Genomic DNA, 20,997 nt, shown 5'->3' with positions numbered 1-20,997 from the left:
CATTTCCCTGATCATTAATAATAAAAAATATTTCCTCAAATGTTTATTGTCTATCTGAATTTCTTCTGAGATGACTATTCGTGCTTTTCATCTGTTTTCTTATTGATTTAAGAAGTTCTGTATATTTTCCTAACAGTAACATTTAAGACATTTAAGACCGCATTAGACATTGAAGACCTCAGTCCATTTGGGTTTGGCTATCGTAGATGGTGTGAGGAAGTGATCCAATCTCAACTTTTCCATACAGATCACCATTTTTTACAGTCCTCGCTTCCCTAGCACTCTGACATGCCACCTCATCATATTCTAAAGTGCCATACATGTGCTGGTGTTTTTCTGGCATCTCTACTTTATCCTATTAGTCAATTTGTCTATCCTTACACTAATACTACTCTATCTTAATGTTTACAGCTTCAAAATAAATCCTGATTTATTTATCCTTCAAAATACATCTAGTAGAACATATACCCCATCCTTGCCCTTCTTCAGCAGAAGTAACCTAGATATTTTAGCCTTTTACTCTTCCTTATACATTTTAGAATCATCATTTCAAGCCCCATGAAAAACTTGTTGGGACTTTGATGGGCAAAGCATGATCTGTAGAATGAATCTATAGATTAATTTTGGAAGAATTAATATCTTAAGGCTGCTGTCTTCTCCACGAACATAATACGCCTCTCATTTATTTAGTAATAAATCTCTTTCTTAAAACCACTTTATTAAGATATGATGGACATAGAAAAGGCTCTACATACTTAATGTATACAACTTGATGAGTTTAGAGATAAGTATACACCCATGAAATCACTGCCACATCTATGCCATAAACGTTACCAACTATCTCCAAAAGTTTCTTCTTGCCCTCTTATTCTTTATTATTATTTTTATTTTTTTTGGTGATAAGAACCCAACATAAGATCTACCCTCTTAGAAAATGTTTAGGCATATAATACAGGCCTATAGTTAACTAAAGGCAGAAAATCTCTGACTTACTCATCCTGCATGACTGAAAGTTTGTACCATGTGACTAATACCTCCCTATTTCTCCCTCTCCCTAGGCCCTAGTAGCCAACATTCCAATCTCTGCTTCTATGGGTTTGACTATTTTAGAGCCACTATATAAGTGATATAATGTAGTATTTGTCCTTCTGTGTCTGCCTTATTTCACCTAGCATGATGTCCAAGCTCATACTTGTCGCATATGGCAGAATTTGCTTTTCTGAAGGCTGAGTAATATTCCATTGAATGTATGTTTCACATTTTCTTTACATCATTCATCTGTTCCCATACACTTAGGTTGTTTCCATATCTTGGCTATTGTAAATAATGCCTCAATGAACATGAAAATGCAGAGATCTCTTTGAGATCCTAATTTCAATTCCTTTGGATATATACTCAGAAGTGGAATTGCTAGATCATATGGTAGTTCTTTTTTTAACTTTGGGGGGAACCCTCATACTGTTTTTCATAGTGGCTATATCAATTTATGTTGTCACTGATAGTGTACAAGGGTCTCTTTTTCTCCACACCCTAGTCAACATTTGTCATCTTTAATTTTTTTGATCATAGCCACCCTAACAGGTATGAGGTGATATCTCATTGTGGTTTTGATTTGCATTTCCCTGGTGATAAGTGGTGTTAAGCACCTTTTCATATAATTATTGACCATTTGTATGCCTTCTTTAGAGAAATGTCTATTCAATTCTTTTGACTATTTTTTAAATGGATTATTTGGGGTTTTTTGCTATTGAGCTGCAGGAGTTCCTTATATATTTTGAATTTTATCCTTATTAGATATATGGTTTGCAAATATTTTCTTCCATTCTGTAGGTTACCTTTTTGTTGTGTTGATTATCTCCTTTGCTGTGCAGAAGCTTTTTAATTTGATGTAGTCCCACTTGTCCATTTTTGCTTTTGCTGACTATGTTTTTGCTGTCATGTCCAAAAAAATCATTGCCCAGGCTAACGTCAAGAAGCTTTTCTCATTTTCTTCTTAAAGCTTTATGGTTTCAGGTCTTACAGTTAAGTCTTTAATCCATTTTGAGTTGATTTTTGTGTATGGCATAAAATCATTTTGTGTTTGATCATTAAAACATTTTGTTTATGGTCCAAATTTGGATAAGTGTGTTTCATTCTTTGCGTGTGAATATCCAGTTTTCCCAGCACCAGTTATTGAAGAGACTATCCTTTCCCTATTATATATTCTTAGTATCTTTGTCAAAGATCAGTTGACAATATTTGATAAATCTCTTAATAAAGTTAATAATCTCTCAGTAAAGTTTAATGATTTTCTCTGTAAAGGTATTGTATACCTTCTGTTAGAGTGATAACTAATTACTGAAAGTACCTGATGTTTCTGTATACGATATCTTCTCTTTAGTTCAGTTTTGTAGGTTTACTGCTAGTATAGAAATGCTACCTTCATAACTACTGCAATTATTCCTAAATTCCTGTAGATTCTTTAGGGTTTTCTCTGCAAATAATTATATTATCTGCAAATAATAATAGATTTGTTTCCTTTATTTCAATTCTTATCATTTCCAATTTCTTTTTCTTGTCATATTACAACTTTGAATAATAATTTAGGACAACAGAATTTTTAGTACAAGAATGGTTGCTAAAGTACTAAAAGATTTTATAAATGCTCTATATTTAAATTCTTCTTACATCTGGCCTGTCTTTATATCTGGGCCATGGTTGATTTGGAGTGTTTTACCATCTTCATAATTTCTTTTTATTGCTATAGAAACAGTCAACTCAGACATATATACATTAGCTATTAAAGCAGTTAAAAGAACCATGTGGTAACGTGGGTGGAAAAAATATATATATAAAACCTTAGTCCCAAACTTGACATAGAATAACCTCTGGCTTTGGTAAGATGGACTAGACTATGGGCAAGTCAGGAGAGCTCTTTTCAGGTTCTTGTTAAAGGGCAGGTATCACAGATTGATTGGCTATCAGACCTCTGCAGGTAAAAGTTAGAATGTCAACTATGTAATAGGCAACATGGCTTGTGATAAAAATGATTCCTAACTAATTAACTGCATAGGGACTGGGAGAATTATATATACATCTAAAAAGATTCCTAATGAAGAAGAATGCCTGAGGCTGCCCTGCTGGCAAGCCCAAGTTCCTGTTCTCTAGTCCTAGGAGTGGACTGGCACCAAGGATAGCCTTTGACAGTCTTGAGTTTGAAGGTTCAGTTGAACCTAAAAAGCCCCCTTGGTCAGAGTATTTGTTTTCTGTTGCTGTGGAACAAATAATGAAAACCCTAGCAGTTTAAAATAATACCTATTTATTGTCTTACAGTTCTACAGGTCAGAAGTCTGGGTACGGCATGACTGGGTTCTCTGCTGACAGTGTCATGAGGATGAAATCAAGATATTGCCAGCTATCAACCAGGGGCAGTTCTCAGGTCCTAGAAATGGCCTGCAGATCCCTGACACGTGGCTCTCTCCACACCACAGCAGTTTTCTCCTTCAAGCCCAGTAGAAGAGTTTGTCTCACACTTTGGATCTCTCTGACTTCAGGATGGGCCCAATCCCTTTTAAAGCCTCAACTGATTAAGTCAGGCCCATGTGGATAATATCCATTTGATTAACTCAGAGTCACCTGGTTAGTAACCTAATCATGAGGTGTAACCTAATCATGAACCACCATATTTCCAGGTTCTGCCCACACTCTAGAGGAGAGGGTTATACGAGGCATGTACAACAGGGCATGGGACTCCTAGAGGCCATCTTAGAATTGTGCCTACAAGAGTGGGCATTACAACCTCATTTCCTGGGCTCTCCCCAATCCTGATTCTGAATGTTTATCAGTCTAATGGTGAGAAGAAATAAGGAAGAATTCACAGAAAAGCTTACCAGGGACTGCTTTTGTGCTTGCCCAGCATAATTCCTTTGTTTACATTACAACCAGAGGGATCTTATAAAGATGAAGATTCAATTAATCTGTTTGTTTTACCTAGAGATACCCTGAGGAGATAAAAAGCCAAATAGAAGGGAGAACCCTAAAAGAGGATCTGCCACATAGACAAAATAACTTTTAAATTCTGAACACTCCACATCTGTACTATGGATCAATAATGCTCTTGATCTTGACCATGTAAGTCCTGGTTCTTCGGTGAGAGTTGCGTGGATAAAGGAGTCATCCTCTTCTACCAGAGGACAGTGTATCTCAGCAATTTATTCTTTGTCCAGTTAACATCCAGGCTTAAAGGTCAGGCCTGTGGTCAACGGGCATACTGCAGTCCCTATTTGGGGAAGAGATCTGTAGCTTTTTAGAAAAGTAATGCCTGCATCTCTATGGAATAACCCTGTCCTCACCTGGAAGTAACCGGATGACCATATTGCCAATGGATTTAACTGGATGACCTCATCAGTCTTTCAAAGACTTTTATGATTTTCTTTTTCGATATTATTTGGAAACAACTTATATCGGTCAAGATATTGTTTCATTTGTGTAAACTGTACAAAAGGCAAAGACATCAAAATATGCCTAGCCATGTTGTCTACCAAGTTAACCAAATAGGGAACTACGTTGTGTGTGTATGTGCGCATATATATGTCTATCTTTCATATATAGAAATTTTTCCATCCAACTTACCACACAGTTCTTTTGATTGCTTTAATAGCCAGTATACGTATGAGTGAGCTGACTATCAGTCTGTAGTAATATGGCTGTCTCTGTAGCAATACGAAGGAATTATGAAGATGGTAAAAAATACCAAATCAAACATGGTACAGACATAAAGACAAGTTAGGTGTAAGAATAATTTGAAAATAGAACAATTATGAAACCTTTTTAGTACTTTAGCAACCACAGTATATTCCAGTGCCAAAGGAATATTGGTTCCCAAATAATGGTTTTTCAAACTTGCTCCTTTGAGCCCCAGATATCTCAAGGGCTCTCTCTCCATGGTGATGGGTAAGTTAAGGAGCTCATCCCCGGCCTCCCATTACAATTATACGCAGAGCAGTTCCATTGAGTTTCCTGTTTTTTAGGAAGCTACATAAAGTTAACTTGGAGCAAAAGGGAAAATTTCATTCCCAAAAAGCACTTAAAAGTCACAGATACGATTACACTCTGAAGCCTTTCTATGTCAGCCTAATTATGACTGACCCCTACAAAGCTCATAGTTAACAATCACGGCTACATAAAGCTTATAGCCTGCCTTAGAGACGAAAAGGATACTTTCCCAACACCTCCAACAAAAACCCACTATGGACCACAAAATTTTCGGACAATTCATCAGACTACAGTATTATCTCTACAAGAGAGACATCACTATAAGCATAAAGTCATTTTCTAACTTTAAAAATTAGGTGAACTATAAAGTCTAAAAACAAAGATGTTTCTATGACTGTGCCACTCAGACTCACCTCGGAACCTCTCACCGCAGTGGCGACTGCTCTGCGCGGCAGCACTATATCATTAGCATTGTTATGTGCTTAAACAGCACGAGGACATTCCAAACTGTTTATCATCTAACATCATTTTGTGAGTCATGTGGTATAAACTGAACAAACATAACTCATATATTTCAAGATTTTTAACTTCCAAAGAAGGAAAGCATAGTATGCAAGCACTTTTAAAGAACAACCAATGAAAAAAATAAATCTCAGGTCGTATCCATAGTATTGGCCAGCAGAGACAGATAACACAGAAAAAGTCCCTCTCCCACCTTCCCCCTGATAAGTCGAGGCTTCTAAAGACAATATCAGAGAAAGAAAGAGAGGTGATGGAGGGTTAGACTGCCAGTTTCACCACCCAGAGATACAGGTGTGCAAAATAGATATTAAGTTATTAAAATGCAAAATTCCTACTATTTCTGCAAATCTGTATTTGGGAAATGATGGTAACACATTCAAAAGCTTGTTGAATGAATGAATATAGAACTTAATGTAAATAATGAGCTGACTAACTGTTTGAAGATCGGTGACAAGTTTATAGAATATTAAAAGTATTGACTGAGGTGTATCTTAAAATCCAAGACTATATATTTTCAAATAGTAGGATGTATTCAAAAGCCTTTCTGAAAAAAAATGTGTTAGCTTATTTTGAAATCAGATATTTCTATAATATTTTATTAAACACTGTCTTGTTTACATGCTCTAGAGAAACACTATCCAACAGAACTTTCTGTGCTGATGTGAACATTCTATCCTGTGCTGTCCAACAGGGGCACCGCCAGCCATAGATGGGTATGGAGCACTTGAAATGTACCAAATGTCACTAAGAAACAGAATTTTTAACTTCATTTAATTTAAACTACAGTAAATTCGAATAAACTCATGTGACCTGTGGCCACCTTACTGGGAGTACAGCTCTGAGGAATAAATGCCTTCTTATTTGCTTCAAAAAGGGCTTTCTTCTTTCTTTTACAACCCTGCTCAAGGTCATCTCAAAGCCCCACAGGCAGAGGTATTTGCTCTTTGCATGTGCTTCCACAGAACTTTCTGAATTTCTTTATTTTAGAATTATTCACTGAACAGAAATTATGCAAGTGTTGACTTCCCTGGTATATGTAATCTAGTAAAGATAGGACAATGTTTCATGCATCTTTGTCGTCTTAGCATCCAGCAGAGGGCCTGATACATGGTAGGTTCTTATTACATTTCTATGAAACAAATGAACAGAAAGAAGCTATAAGCAGCTGATGAAACAAGGAAGTTCTAAATGAAAATTTAACATTTGTGGAAAACTATCCTTCTGCCTGCCATTTATTCTCTTATTCACACTGATAAAAACCATTCCTTGCCTTATCAAAATCCTAGTTAAGTAGTATAGATAGAGTTTCTGCTAAAGTAATTTCAAGGGTGTCTGATCAAATAAGCCATATGGCACTCTTGCGATTTACAGCTGCCACTCACCGGCTCCCTTTCAGACAAAGATGGCTGGTTATGAAGCAGCGGAGCAAATAGCGTCATCGTGCCGCAAATCTGAAAACAACACAAAATGCAGTACACTTACCATCACCAACATCGAAGTCCTTGAAAGCAAGCTCTGAACCCGAATCATCAAGAAGAATTTCGCCATTCAGTGTGAACATCATGGTATGTTCCGTCATGTCAACCATACACCCCACAACATCACCTGCTTGCCAAGAGCGCCCATAGTGCTCATTGCCCTGGTGCCACCGTTGAGCCTAGGAACAGAAGAATCGTTTGTCACAGAGAAAGCCAAGACAACAGCACCCACCCTCCACTACTGGCATGGCTCACAGCAGCCCCTTCCATTAACGCAGCAGGAGGAAGAACTCCGGCCAGCACATCAGTCTACTGCAATACCCTAAGCAAGACGGAGGTGTCTGGGAATTCTCAATCCCTAATATTAACACTGCATGCTACTGAATCTTGAGAAAAACCCAAATGCTATGTAATGATTTGGAATCTGTTATTTTAAAAATCTAAGGCCACATACTTTCTATTAAAAGAAAAACTATAGGTCTTTAGAAATTTATTTTTCTCACTATAATGAATGCTTCCCAGGATATGGCTTGTTTTCCTCTCCTCCTCAAAATATAAAGAATTTGGAGCAGAGAATCAAGCTGGGAATTTATCTTTGAAAATGACATTCTAATTTTCATTTATTTCAAAATATAATTCCATACCTTGGAACCAATGGCACTGATACCTTAACAAAGTAGAAACCTAGAAACACTTCACTATATCCTAAAACCTAAAAAGCTTCAAATCAAACTTAAAAATATTCTTAAGATATTTGCTGAAATAATAAGCCAAAAATTAAATATAGATGCCAAAACTGTTTTATATACATAGGTGAAATCTCATATTATAAATACATTTCAAACATAGTTTTTGTATATGTGATTTCAAATCCATAAGTATATTCCACTTATTTATAGGTACAAAATTAATTACATTAATTATTGTGTCAGATAAATCTTTTAACTTTCTCTTCGTTGTGGACAAATATAACAGAATATAGTCAGAATGCAAAACAATTGATATGAAATAATATGACTTTTCTCAAGTATAAAACATTGTACTTTTTAAAAAATTATTTAACTACATTAGGTATGAAAAAGCGTTAAATTTTTTCATCTGAAGTAAAAAACAGGATTCAGGAAATAGGATATTTCAAAATAAAGTACATCAGTTGTCCTAGTAGACACAATACTAATTGCTAGCCTAGAAACGCTTTCCCATACATGCATACTTGAGTACCCAAATGTCAAATCTGCTCATGATTGCTTAATTATTCTAATTTTCTTTTTTTTTAATTAAAAACTAACTTTTCCCAGGGCTGGCCTGGTGGCATAGTGGTTAAGTTTGTGTGCTCCACTTCAGCAGCCCAGGTTTTGTAGGTTTAGATCCCGGGTGCGGACCTGTGCACCACTCCTCAAGCCACACTGTGGTGGCATCCCACATAGAAAATAGAGGAAGATTGGTGCAGATGTTAGCTCAGAGCCAATCTTCCTTACCAAAACAAAAACAGAAACCTTTTCCCCTTATATGAAAAGGAATACAAATTCACTGAAGAAAATCAGAGAATAAAAGATAAAAGAATAAAATATCTATAATTTTATCAGCTCCAAATAACTATTATTGTTCTATTGTGGCTATTGCATACACATGTATTTTTTTATTTTTAATTTTCAAACATTTTATACAGATAAAATAATCTTTAAAGATTTATATTGCGCATAAATAAATAATAAAATAAGCACCTGACCAGCTTCCACCCAGCTTAAGAAATAAAAATTATTAATGATGTTGAAAATGAAAACTTTTTTGTGATTATAAACAACAATGTCTTAAGCATTCTTGTGGCTATTAATTATTACTTTTTGTATACCTGTCAATAATTATTGTATACCTATCATTAATTATTGCTTGAGGATAAATTCCTTCTACAAAATTGTGGTGTCCAACTGTATGCATTTTTAATTAGTGTTATGTATTTTTAACACTTTCGATAGACAAGGATGATGTATTTTTTTGATAACGATGGAGAAGCAATGTTTTATATCTCGAATCTCACTGTATTCAAGGGGTGGGAGAAAATATTTTGAAACTACAAGGATGAAAGTTTTCCTAAGAAACTATTTTCCCAAGTCTGTGCTCTAGAAAGTACCAATATTACTGTACTACCAAAAGGAAGACCTGGGAGATCCAGCCGTGGCTGTGTGGGAGCAGACAGCATGTAGATGCCCGGTACACAGCAGCCTACAAAACCAGAAGCCTACAGACTTCAGTGTCTGGTGCACAGCAAAGTCCACTCACCTTGAAGCCATCAAAAGCAAAGGCACGCTCATCTGAGCCAAGCTCCTGATCGGGCTGACAGCCTGGCCTGCTCCAGCCAACTCTCATGTCTCCAGCAGTGACAGCCTCGAACTCGAAATACCACCTTCCTGCCTTCACAGCATAGGTTTTCTCAGCGCGGAAGATGCGGAACCTTTCTCCTGTGCCGCTACACACTTCAGCTCTGGCAGCTGTGGATTTAAAGAGACTCTGGTGACCATTGGAGGGGAAATTGAAAGAAGAGGGAAGAGAGCACATCATTTTAATAATTAAACCTACAGTGATAATGATAATGAAACATTCTATTCTTATCTTGGATCGCACTTCACAAACTGTTTTCACATATGTGATCAGCCACTGTCAGATGAAACCAGCACGGTGAAGTGGAAAGCACAAGGGCTTTCAGGCGAGAGGCTGGTTGTAACCCTCGGTAACTCTTAAGGGTAGAGGATGCTTCCTCCACTAGCCCCTTTTCAGGAGGAACTCTCTTTCTATAGAAAAAACCTACCAGCCAGTGGAAGTGGAAGTGAGATGAACTTGAGGGCATGATTGGAAAAAACACAATAGAAGAGAGTTAAACTGCTCTGTATAAGAAATGAATAGACATTTATGGGTGAGAGAGAAGGAAGAAGCAGCCAGGAAGAAGGGGGGTGAGAGAGAGAGAGAGAGAGCTCGCCAGGGAGAGCGAGAGAGAGCAAGAGCGCAACAAGAGAAAGCTATAAATAGCAGAGAACAGCAACCATTGACAAATTTCCCAGACCAGATGGCCAAGGGCAAAACTCTTCCACTATCCCACATCTTCATTGTTAACATGCCACACACACAAATGTTGCGTTTAAGAGGTCTGGGGAAAAAATAAAAGGATAAGTCTAACATCAGGATCAGTGTGGTGCAAAGAGAAAAAATAATCTGTAAGAAATGAGATGCACACGAGATTGTGAGTGCCAGGAATTCAAAACCTCAGACAAGGGAACCTGGAGTGGAGGACCATGAGAATGTAGGCCCCTAAGAAACCACAGGCCACAAGGACAGGGTCAACTGAATTGACATCTTAAAGGATATGGTCAGTTCAGCTAAGATCTAAGTTAGCTACAGAGGAGGAAATTTAAGTGACTTGACCACAGTCACAGAACTAACAAATGGCAGAATTTGGGATCTGCCTAATTCTACAGCCTGTGTTCTTTCCTCTCTGCCTCTAGTAGCCGGCACAGAGTTAGCAGGTACTGGTTAAATACTTAGTTCTCATCTGTTCTCCTTTTAAGAGTTGGGAAAGATCTTGTAAAGAATAAAAGTTTAATAACAGTTTAACCACGGATTTGATAGGACCAAATAAGAACTATAAAAATAATCTAGATAAGCTCTAACGGTGCCAATAAACACACAGCTGGGTCATCTATATCAATTTAAGATTAGATTGAAGTAAGAAAAATAGACTAAGACGTTTCTGGTGATCACAGGGCATACAGCTGAACCGCATCTGCTGATGAATCTGTCAAAAGCTGGGGTAAGTTTCTGGATAAGCAACACTCTGTTTTTCCACCTTTTCCTCACATCCGCACACACGTGCACACCTAACAGTCTAGTCTGCTCGGAGCAACTCTCACGTTTCTAGCAGTGACAGCTGCAAATTCAAAATGCCACTTCCGTGTGTGCTCACGTGTGCACACACACATGCACACTCACATCATCAATACATTCAAACATCTTACTGCAAAATAAATGCATAATACGGTTTAAAATAAGACTTTTATTATACTGTGTGGAGCACAGAGCATGGACAGAATTTCCTGAGAGAAGTTTGCTTTTGATACATCCAAGCTAGGGGTGAAAAGGGGCCTGAACGAGAGAGGAAAACATCTCTAGGGAGAAGGGTGAAAAAGCCTCATGTCTTTAGTTAGGACTGAATGATTTTTGAAAGACAGGATAATAAAATACTTTTTGAGAAGAAAAATCAGATTTTATGACACAGGCATTACCGCTATTAAGAAAATAGTTCTAAATGCTGCAATACTGAAAAAATAAGAAAAGTCAAATTTTCAGAGTTAGCATTTCCTCAAGAAACAGCATAAGTGATCCATTCCTTGCTTAAATCATGGTTGTAATCTTCCCCAAACTAATCTAAAAGATACAGAATAGGAGCTACAACTACACAAATATTTGGAGATTACTTTCCAGGAAAGGAAAAAGTTCTCATGTAGTTATCCTTATTTTTATTTACATCAACCTTTACAAATAAAATCCTGCATTATATTCTAGTCTGCACTAATACATTCAACTCCCAATTTTCTAAGTATTGAACAGGTTTTCAGAATACTAAACTACTGAAAACCTCACAGGTTCATTTTCCCTTTTTATGTTTCCAGGACATCAGACACCACTTATATGCACAGTGCGCTCAGGGATTGCAAACAAATTTTAATATTAGCTTAAATCAAATATGCTGGGAGGCAAATTTGGTACAAAAATATAACAGATAATTTCCTTAAAAGTCCGTTACAAATTTCTCTTGGCATTAAGATTTACCACTAATCCTCTCCAATCATATAGGTGATAAAAATAGGGAGGGACTATATAAAATATGTGTGGCAATAAAAGGTAATGATGCAGGGGCCGGCCTAGTAGCGCAGCGGTTAAGTGCGCTGGGCCCACTTTGGCGGCCTGGGGTTCGCTGGTTCAGAACCCAGGTGCAGACCTACGCACCACTGGTCAAGCCACACTGTGGCAGGAATCCCACATATAAAGTAGAGGAAGATGGACACAGATATTAGCTCAGGGCCACTCTTCCTCAGCAAAAAAGAGGAGGACTGGTGGCAGATGTTAGCTCAGGGCTAATCTTCCCAAGAAAAGAAAAGAAAAGAAAAGAAAGGGAAGGAAGCAGGGAGGGAGGGAAGGAAGGAAGGAAAGAAGGGAAAAGAAAGGTAATGATGCAGAATGTCTTAGTCCTGTTTTTTTTTCCTGACCTTAAGTTGCTGCATTATTCTTAGACTTATTGATAAGACTCCATCTGAACTTGAAATGAACATTCTATTCACAGTCACCATCGTGCAAGGGATTTGTAATCTCTGTGGATCTTCCTCCAAATGTCTGTGCAGTTCACAGCTCACCTTCTTTATATCTTATATTAGTTTTGGGAGTTTGCAGCCATGGTTTAAAGAAGCAACAGTTCAGTATTCTGTTCCTTGATAAAATACCAACAGTAAATGAAAACCTGGATCCATAAAGTTTAAAAAAAGACGCAGGCAGTCTGTAACCAATTTCTGTTGAATACCCGGTGGCATCTGGCAGCTGAACACTAAGTAGGCACTCTATAAATACTGGCTGGACTGAATCCAGGAACAAAGACTCCCGAGTCCAGGAGCAGGAGGCCAGGCAGACAGCTTATGGGCAGCACCACTGTCAACAGCACAGAGCTCTCCCCAAACACGCAATTGTTATGCTTTCTTGATTTTAAACACTCGGCATTCATATATATTTGGTAGGCAATTCTAGCTCATGTACTATGCTATATAAGTGATTTGTAATTGTTATAATGGCTATATTAATAATTGATGTTAAAAAGTGAACAGAAGACATACTCCTAAGAAACTTTATCAAGGCTGCTGGTATTCAAAGAACAAATTCAGGAATTATGACTTTAACAAACAACCTCAACATTAAGGGCAATGTCTGATAAAATACTGTGCTCCCAGTACCTCGTAGATCCTAGCACAGAGAGGGCACACACCAGTGACCACTCAGATAGGGCCTAAAATATCTATACACGCTTGCGCTCCAAACCGTGCATTGAAAAGACGCTTACCACTAGAGGGCGGTCAAGATCTAATTATGTATCAAAGCTATGTTCTATAGAAGCAGCTATAAAGGAAGATAAGCTAGTCTCTAAAATTTTACACATATCTAGAATCTTTTAGGTGTAGTTATGTAACAACTTTTAAAAATTATTGCCATTAACCAGTTATCCTTTTAATCTCCTGGTATTATTTCTAATTAAGCAATTCAAACTTTGATCAAACCTTATAATGAATAAATTACTTGTTCAAATGTTTTAAATATTATTTAGAACAATACTCCAAAGATAGTACAATTCAAATACTGAGTTCGTATTCAATCTGGAATATGTAAGCATTCCGCTAATAGAAAATAAATTGTAACCCTCATTAATTACAATGGGTTAGATTCAATTTTATCAAATTTTATGCCCTTACCTTTTTTTTAATGTCAGCAAGAGCAGTATGGACTATTATAAATTAACGTTTTTAATCTTATCTTAGTGATCACCAGATGTACTTTCCTTTATTCCATAAAATCTCTCACAATTATCTTTTAATTTCCGTTTTCATAATCCTTGTTTTGAAAAATCACAATTTTTTCCAGAGCCTCCCAATCGGTCTTTCCATCTCCAGGCACTCTCACCTCCAATCTGTTCCTTCCGAATGTCGCTACAGCTATATCACTGCTGTAAATTGTGGTCACACAGAGAGCTCTGGATTTAACAGTTCCTGGTGCTGGAACTCTTGGCACAAATTAATCCACATTTCTTAGGTGGGTTTGCAAGATATTCTATAGTTTGTCCTAATTCTTCTATTTTCATCCATTACTGTTCTCTCCCCACTTGTAGCCTGTAATTTAGCCTAACTAGACTATCAATCTTCCCTCAGCTCTTTCTATACTTAACTATATCAGATACACCTTCCTTTTGGCAGGAATGTCTTTTCTCACACTAATTTCTCCTTGCTGACATTTTGATCCCTTCGACGTCTACCTCAGATGCCTTTTTCTCCCCTTAGCGATTCCTCCAATTGGAAAATTAATCTTCCAATTTATGGAAAATTGATTTTCCATAAAAATCAATTGAATCCCCACCAGAGGTAGGCAGGCTGTTGCATTTTAGGATACACTGGTGAACAAGAACAGGATCTTAGCCTCCCTTGTGGAATATACTGCACTAGCCTCACTGTTTACTGCTCACATAACTTCAGTAAGATCCAACCTTGTCAACCAACTATCAATGGTTCTATTGCTAAATTCTTAAAATTCAGAAACCATGACATCCTCTGATCACCACTTTTCCCTCCCAATTTTCTCATTTCCTTATACAAACACAGTCACTCTTCAAACACACTAACTTCCTCCCTGGCTTCCCTTCCTTATATACACAGCTTTTCATCCCTTCTTGCCTATTACTCTTCTCCTTACTTGCTCTGTTAACCTCAATCTTCGTCTAATTTCACCATCTTCATTCTCAACAACTACACTTGCTGTGCTGAGCTTGCTGGAAAACACACACACACAACAGACTGACACCACAACTAGCTCAGTCTCCAACCCCAATAGGACCATTAATGTTTCTCTGCAATCTTTTCATCTGTTTGCAGCCCACTCTCTGTTCCATCCCACAAAACAGCTATTTCTAATCTTTATTGCTGAGTGACATCAGCAGGAATGGCAGAGTAAGGACGTCCAAAACTCCTCCTCTCCATCAAAGCAATGAGAACACTGAAAAAATTGTCAAAGTCAACTTTTTCAAGCTTTGTAAATTAACCAAATGCTGGCAATAATATGGAGAGTGTTTATTTAATAAAAACAGCTGAATGTCTGTAAAGACGGCAAGCTCATTGCTGTTTTAACTCGCCTTAGTCCCATCCCCTTCTCCCTAGCTACATGGTACACTAAAAGCCAACAGCCCTCAATTATAGCGAAAATCAGCAACCCAGAAGCCTCCGGGAGCGGAAAGAACAGAGCTGGAGCTCCCCCAAAGCCCAATTCAGATAACTGTCATTATTTTACCTTTCTGGTAGTTCCTTGGAAAATCCCATTTGCAAGGCTTATCTTTACTTGACCTGACTTAAAGCTTGCCTAATGCAAACAACCTTTGCCTTAGGGGTGTGGCAGATCAGAACTGGCCACCCGAAAATGTGTCTCTTTGGCTTGATTATTTTTAAGAACGAAAGACTCTGACAGCAACTTTGACCTTCCTCCAAGTGCCTAAAAGAATTTAAGATAGAAGGCCTATTCCAGGAAGGAGCTAATACCAGAAGATAACTATAATAAAATGTAAAATAGGTGTGATAGACCAGAAGGCATCAGCAAGCCCATTTTTATCAAAGTTCTGTCTCTCAGGTCACATTGTCTATAGGGGGCCCAGCAAACACTTGTTTAACAAACACTAGCATTTCCATCTCCATGTAAATTGCCCTCCTCCCCTCTGGAATCCCAAACCACTATTCCCAACATTCTTCTTTGTCTTTAGCTGAAAGTGGTATTTAAGGTGGCAGCTTCAGCCATTCTGGTGAGTTACTCAGTTTTTCTGGGTTTCTCCCATGTATATGTGTTATTAAACTTTGCTGGGTTTTCTCCCATTATTCTGTCTCATGTCAATTTAATTGTTAGACCAGCCAGAAGGACCTCGAGGGTAGAGGAATTGTCTTCCTCCTCTATGGGGCATTTGTTAAAAATAATCAGAGGAAATTTTTTTAACATTGCAGCTGCTTGAGGTAGCAATAACAGTTGAGGCAAACAACAAGCTGACCAAAAGATTTAAAAAGAAAAGCTGGGAATGAGATGTCCATAGCACACTGTGAAAAGTTCCAGTGTAATTGTGACAATCTAGAAAGCCATGCTTATGCCCAGGGCTGTGCATGTGTTCTAGAAACACCTAAGAAGGCTCTAAGGTCTCACCCCTGCACAAGAGGCTCTGCACAGCAGTAAAGGAAGGCTAAGGTGAAGACTCCTGGCTGTGTGTCAAAGGCAAGTCCCAACATGTATACACAGTCCCTCCCTTGACAAAGACCAGGGATTTACAAGTCCCAGACATTTAAGGAAGTCTCTGTCCATTGCTAGCTGACCACTAAGTGGCTAAAACAGACACTTCAGTGGCCTCACTTGACAGACAAAAAAAACTCTAAAAAAACTAGCTAAACAAAAAGTCATTAGATAAACAACAATTACAACAAGTGCAATAACAAACCCTGGGTGAGGGAAGAATCCAGAGTTGCCATTTTATAGTATTTTAAATGTCCAGTTTTCAACAAAAATAGTGAAACATGCAAAGAGACAAGAAATTATGTCTCAATGGGGGGAAAAAGCAGTCAATAGAAATTCTTCCTGATATTGGATGTACACAAAAATTTCAAATTAGCTATTTTAAATACATTCAAAGAACTAAAAGGAACTAGGCGTAAAGAACTAAGGGAAAGTATGAGAATGATGCCTCATCAAATAGAGAATATCAGTAAAGAGATTGAAATTATTAAAAAAAGAACCAAACAGAAATTCTGGAGTTGAAAAGTAAAATAACTGAAATTAAAAATTCACTAGAGGAGCTCAACAGCAGGTTTGAGCTGGCAGAAGAAGGAATCAATGAATTTTAAGATAGATGTATTGAGATTATCAAGCATGAAAAACAAAGAACAAAGGGAATGAAGAAAAATAAACAGAACCTCAGAGGCCCGTGGGATACAATCAAGTGTGCAAACATACACATAAATGGATGTCTCTGAAGGAGAGGAGAGAAAACGGCAGACAGAATATTTAAAGAAATAATGACCACTTTCCAAATTTGATGAAAAGCATTAATGTACATATCCAAGAAGCTCAACAAAATCCAAGTAGGACAAACTCAAAGAAATTCACGAGACACATCATAATCAAACCATTCAAAGAGAAAGACAGAATCTTGCAAGAACCAGGACAGAAGCAACACATCACATATGGGGATTCTGAATAAGAGTAACAGCCAACGTCTCAGCAGAAAACATTGAGGGCAGAAGGCAGTGGGATGACAGGTACAAAGTGCTGAAGGAAAAAAGGTCAATCTACAATTCTACATTCAGCAAATCTTTATTGCTCTCTCCAAGGCTTCTAACACAGTCTAGCCCTCTCCCAGTCTTCCTCCTTAGCAAAAGGCTCATTTTAAATATCAACAGAAAGTAGTAACTGCAGAACAAGAATTCCCTCAGTTTCCTCCTGATTCTCCATGAAGAGAGGTTTCTACATTCTCTTCAATCCTTATTTCTTTCCCACCAAACTTAGGGGAGCAGGTGTTCTTCTTATATAAGGCTAATCCCTTTACCCACACTCTCAATTCCTTCCCCCCATCACCTCCTCAGAGACCACACTTCATCAAGCTCCTCTCCTTTATTTTCAACCTCTCTCTTTCTACCGGTTCTTTCCCTTAGCATAGAAAAATGTCCAAATTTCTCCCACTATTAAAGAAATCTACTTCATAATCAAATACCTTTCTTAAAGTATAAAACTCTAGGCCCAGATGGTTTTAATGATAAATTCTACGAAACACTGGAGGAAGAAATAAAACTAATACAAATTCAGAAAATAGAGGAGGAGGGAACATTTCCTAATTTATAGTATGAGGCCAGTATTGGCTTGACATCAAAATATGATAAAGATTGCAAGAAAAGAAAATTGTATCACAGTATTCCTTATAAACATAGATGCAAAATAAAGACCAAAAACCTTTTTAAAATTGGGAATAAGGTAGGATAACCTCTCTAACCACTTCTATTCAACACTGTAATTCTTTTTTTTTCTTTTTCGAGGAAGATTAGCCCTGAGCTAAGATCCACCACCAATTCTGCCCTTTTTTGCTGAGAAAGATTGGCCCTGAGCTGACATTCATGCCCATCTTCCTCTACTTTATATGTGGGATGCCCGCTACATCATGGCTTGACAAGCGGTGCGTAGGTCCACGCCCGGGATCTGAACTGCCAGACCCCAGGCTGCCAGAGCAGTGCATGCAAACTTAACCGCTACACCACCAGGCTGGCCCCCAACATTGTAATTCTTTATTATTAAAAAAAAACTGATAGATAAATTTAGTCAGATCACAGGATATAAGGTCAATATATAAATATAAATTATGTTTCCCATATTCACAATGAACTACTGGAAGATGAAATGAAATTAAAACTAATTTCATTTACAATACTATCAAAAATATCAGATAAACCTAATAATGGACAAGACCTCTACTCTGAAAACTACGAAACAATGCTGTGATAAACTAATGAGGACCAAAACAAAAGGAAGGATGTGCCATGTGCATGAATTGGTAAACTAAATATTGTTAAAATATCAATTCTCCCCAAACTGATCTATAAATTCAACTGTAATCCCATCAAAATCAAATTGACATGTTGAATCTAAAATGTACATAGAAATCCAAAGGAAAAAAGAGAGCGAAAAAACTCTTAAAAAAGAAGAAAGAAGTTGGAAGACCTGATTTACGATTTGTTATAAGGTGATAATATTAAAGATAGTGTGATAGTTGCTTAAGATAGACATATAGATCAATGGAACAGAATGGTCAATACACATTTGATGAAAGTGCCAAGGTAATCTAATGGGCAAGGATAATAATTCCAACAAATGGAGCTACGATGGCGGGATACATAGCTGTACAAAAAATGAACCTTGACTTAACCTTACATCACACACACAAATTAGCTCAAACTAGACTGCAGACCTAAAGAAAAAAGCTAAAATGATAAAAGTTATGGAAGAAACCATAAGAGAGAAACTTCGGTTTCACATGGGCAAAGATTTCTTAGGATACAAAACATACAACCATAAAGGGCAAAAATCATAAACGGACCTCATCAAAATTAAGAATGTCTGTTCTTTGAAAGATTTCATTAAGAAAATGAAAAAGCAACCCACAAACTGGGAGAAAATATTCCCAATATCTAACACAGTCCTTATATCCAGAATACTTACAGAAAACTTACAATTCAATAAAAAGAAGACAAAACAATCCAATTTTTTAAACGGATAAAAGATTTGAACAGACACTTCAGAAAAGAAGATATACCAATGGTTAACGAGTATAAGGTGTCAGGATTATTGTTCATGAGGAAAATGCAAATTAAAACTACAATAAGATACCATTTCGCATCTACCAGAATGGCTAAAATCAGGAAGATGCACTCCCAATTCTTGGCCAGGATGTGGGAGCAACTGGCACCCTCATACACTGGTCGTGGGGATAAATCTGCAGAACCATTTGGAAGTTTCCTGTCAAGTGAAGCACATATCTGTCCTCTGATCCAGCAGTTTTACTCCCAGGCATTTACCCTAAGAGAAATGAAAGCATAAATCTACACCAAGACTTGTCTATAAATATTCATAGCAGCCTTACTCATAATAGACAGAAACTGGAGTCAACCCACATCTTCATCAACAGGAGAATCAATAAGTAAATTGTGGTTTATTAGTACATGGAATACTCAGCAAATAATTCTGTGATACATACAAAAAAAATATATGATCACAAAAACATGCTGAACAAAAGAAGCCAGATAGAAAAATAAAATATATTGTAGTGATTGCATTAATGCAAACTACAAGAGGCAAAATTAATCTGTGCTGACAGAATTTAGAAAGGTGTTACTTTGTTGGGGGCAGGGGGAAATTCTCCGTGATGAAGAAATTGTTCCACGTGTTGTTTTGGCTGGTGGTTCCTTTTGTGCATACAATTGTCAAAATTCACCAAACTGAACACTGAGGATGTGTGCATGTTATTATATGTAAATTATACCTCAATTTAAAAATATAATTAAAAAGAACCAGTTAGCTTTGAGGGCTTATCCTATACCAGACAGTTGTAGAACTTTTTCTAACTGCTATGTCTTGGTTAGAAACCTTTTATTGTTTACTTCTATCCCAGTGGTCGTGTGGACGACATACTGTTTAAGACAGAGCTCGTTTCAGTATTTTGCATATCTAGTAGCATCTGCATCATAATGAGTCTGCCAAATATTTGTTGCTATAAAGTTGACCTCAAGATAAACAAGAAGTTATATTATGATTATGAATATTACTGTTAGCAAGTAGATACCACATTTTATTTGTAGGAAATATAAGGATTCAGTACTAAGAGCTGTCGAGATGCTAACTACACAGTGACTCAACTTCAAGGACTGAAATCTGGAGTCAGAATGTCTGCGCTTGGGATCCTGCATCTACCACTTAGGAAACAGAAGACAGAAGGTTCTGAATCTCAGTTTCCTCGTCTGTAAAAAGAGCACAATACACGGACCCTCCTCATAGAGTTACTGTGAGGATTAAATGATAATTGTAAAGGTCTGATAAACACTGGCTGCACATGGTAAGCTCCAGATAAATGTTAGCTATTATTACTATTTAAGGTCCAGATTCCTATGCACAGTTGCTACACTGAAAATATTGGCCATTAGAGGAAATTTGGGATAGATTTTTAAAAACTTCCTGTCAAAAGAATAGGTACGATAATGAAACACACATACCTCATTTCATTTTTGCAAACTTTAAAATATGGATATTAATATCAACTGAAAATGCAGGAGCAAAGGATTAAGGAGTTAATCATTTTAAATCATATTCTTAAAAGGTATTATTTAAGGGAAATGTGTTCTTTACAGTACTTTTAAAAATCCGTTTAATCAATACATATTTATCAGATACCTATTTTAATGTGTTTTCCTTAAAGCAAGATATTGCATTTATTAATATTGCCTATATGTATGAGGATAAATAATGAAGGCTTAGAAAACACTAGCCCCCACTCTAGGTTTACTCCCATAAACAACTCAAACCAACTCTTCTGAAAGAGAGTTCCAGACAGTATCAGAATCAGAGTTAAATGTTCACTTCAGACTCTTCAGAAAGGTAAACCCATTTCCTCTCCCTGCAGAATCACTGCAGAGCTGAGCCACTCTACTCAGAGATGGGT

The 20,997-nt window shown here is 37.2% G+C and overlaps 1 protein-coding gene across 4 annotated transcripts in view; it reads right to left on the bottom strand.

The window, feature by feature from the left end:
• Positions 1-20,997, bottom strand: part of RYR2 (ryanodine receptor 2) — a 678,741-nt gene that overhangs the window by 230,104 nt on the left and 427,640 nt on the right. For all 4 annotated transcript variants that reach the window (XM_046653495.1, XM_046653496.1, XM_046653497.1 and 1 more), the window contains exons 28-29: positions 9,255-9,463; positions 6,979-7,153 (exon numbers count right to left, since the gene is read on the bottom strand). In XM_046653495.1, coding sequence (XP_046509451.1) covers positions 6,979-7,153; positions 9,255-9,463 — 384 coding nt within the window. The remainder of the gene's footprint in view (positions 1-6,978; positions 7,154-9,254; positions 9,464-20,997) is intronic.

Source organism: Equus quagga, chromosome 2, assembly GCF_021613505.1.
Source record: "Equus quagga isolate Etosha38 chromosome 2, UCLA_HA_Equagga_1.0, whole genome shotgun sequence".
Taxonomy (NCBI): domain Eukaryota; kingdom Metazoa; phylum Chordata; class Mammalia; order Perissodactyla; family Equidae; genus Equus; species Equus quagga.
The sequence above is the reverse complement of the archived record's forward strand: the minus strand, read 5'-3'. Positions and strand labels throughout refer to the sequence as shown.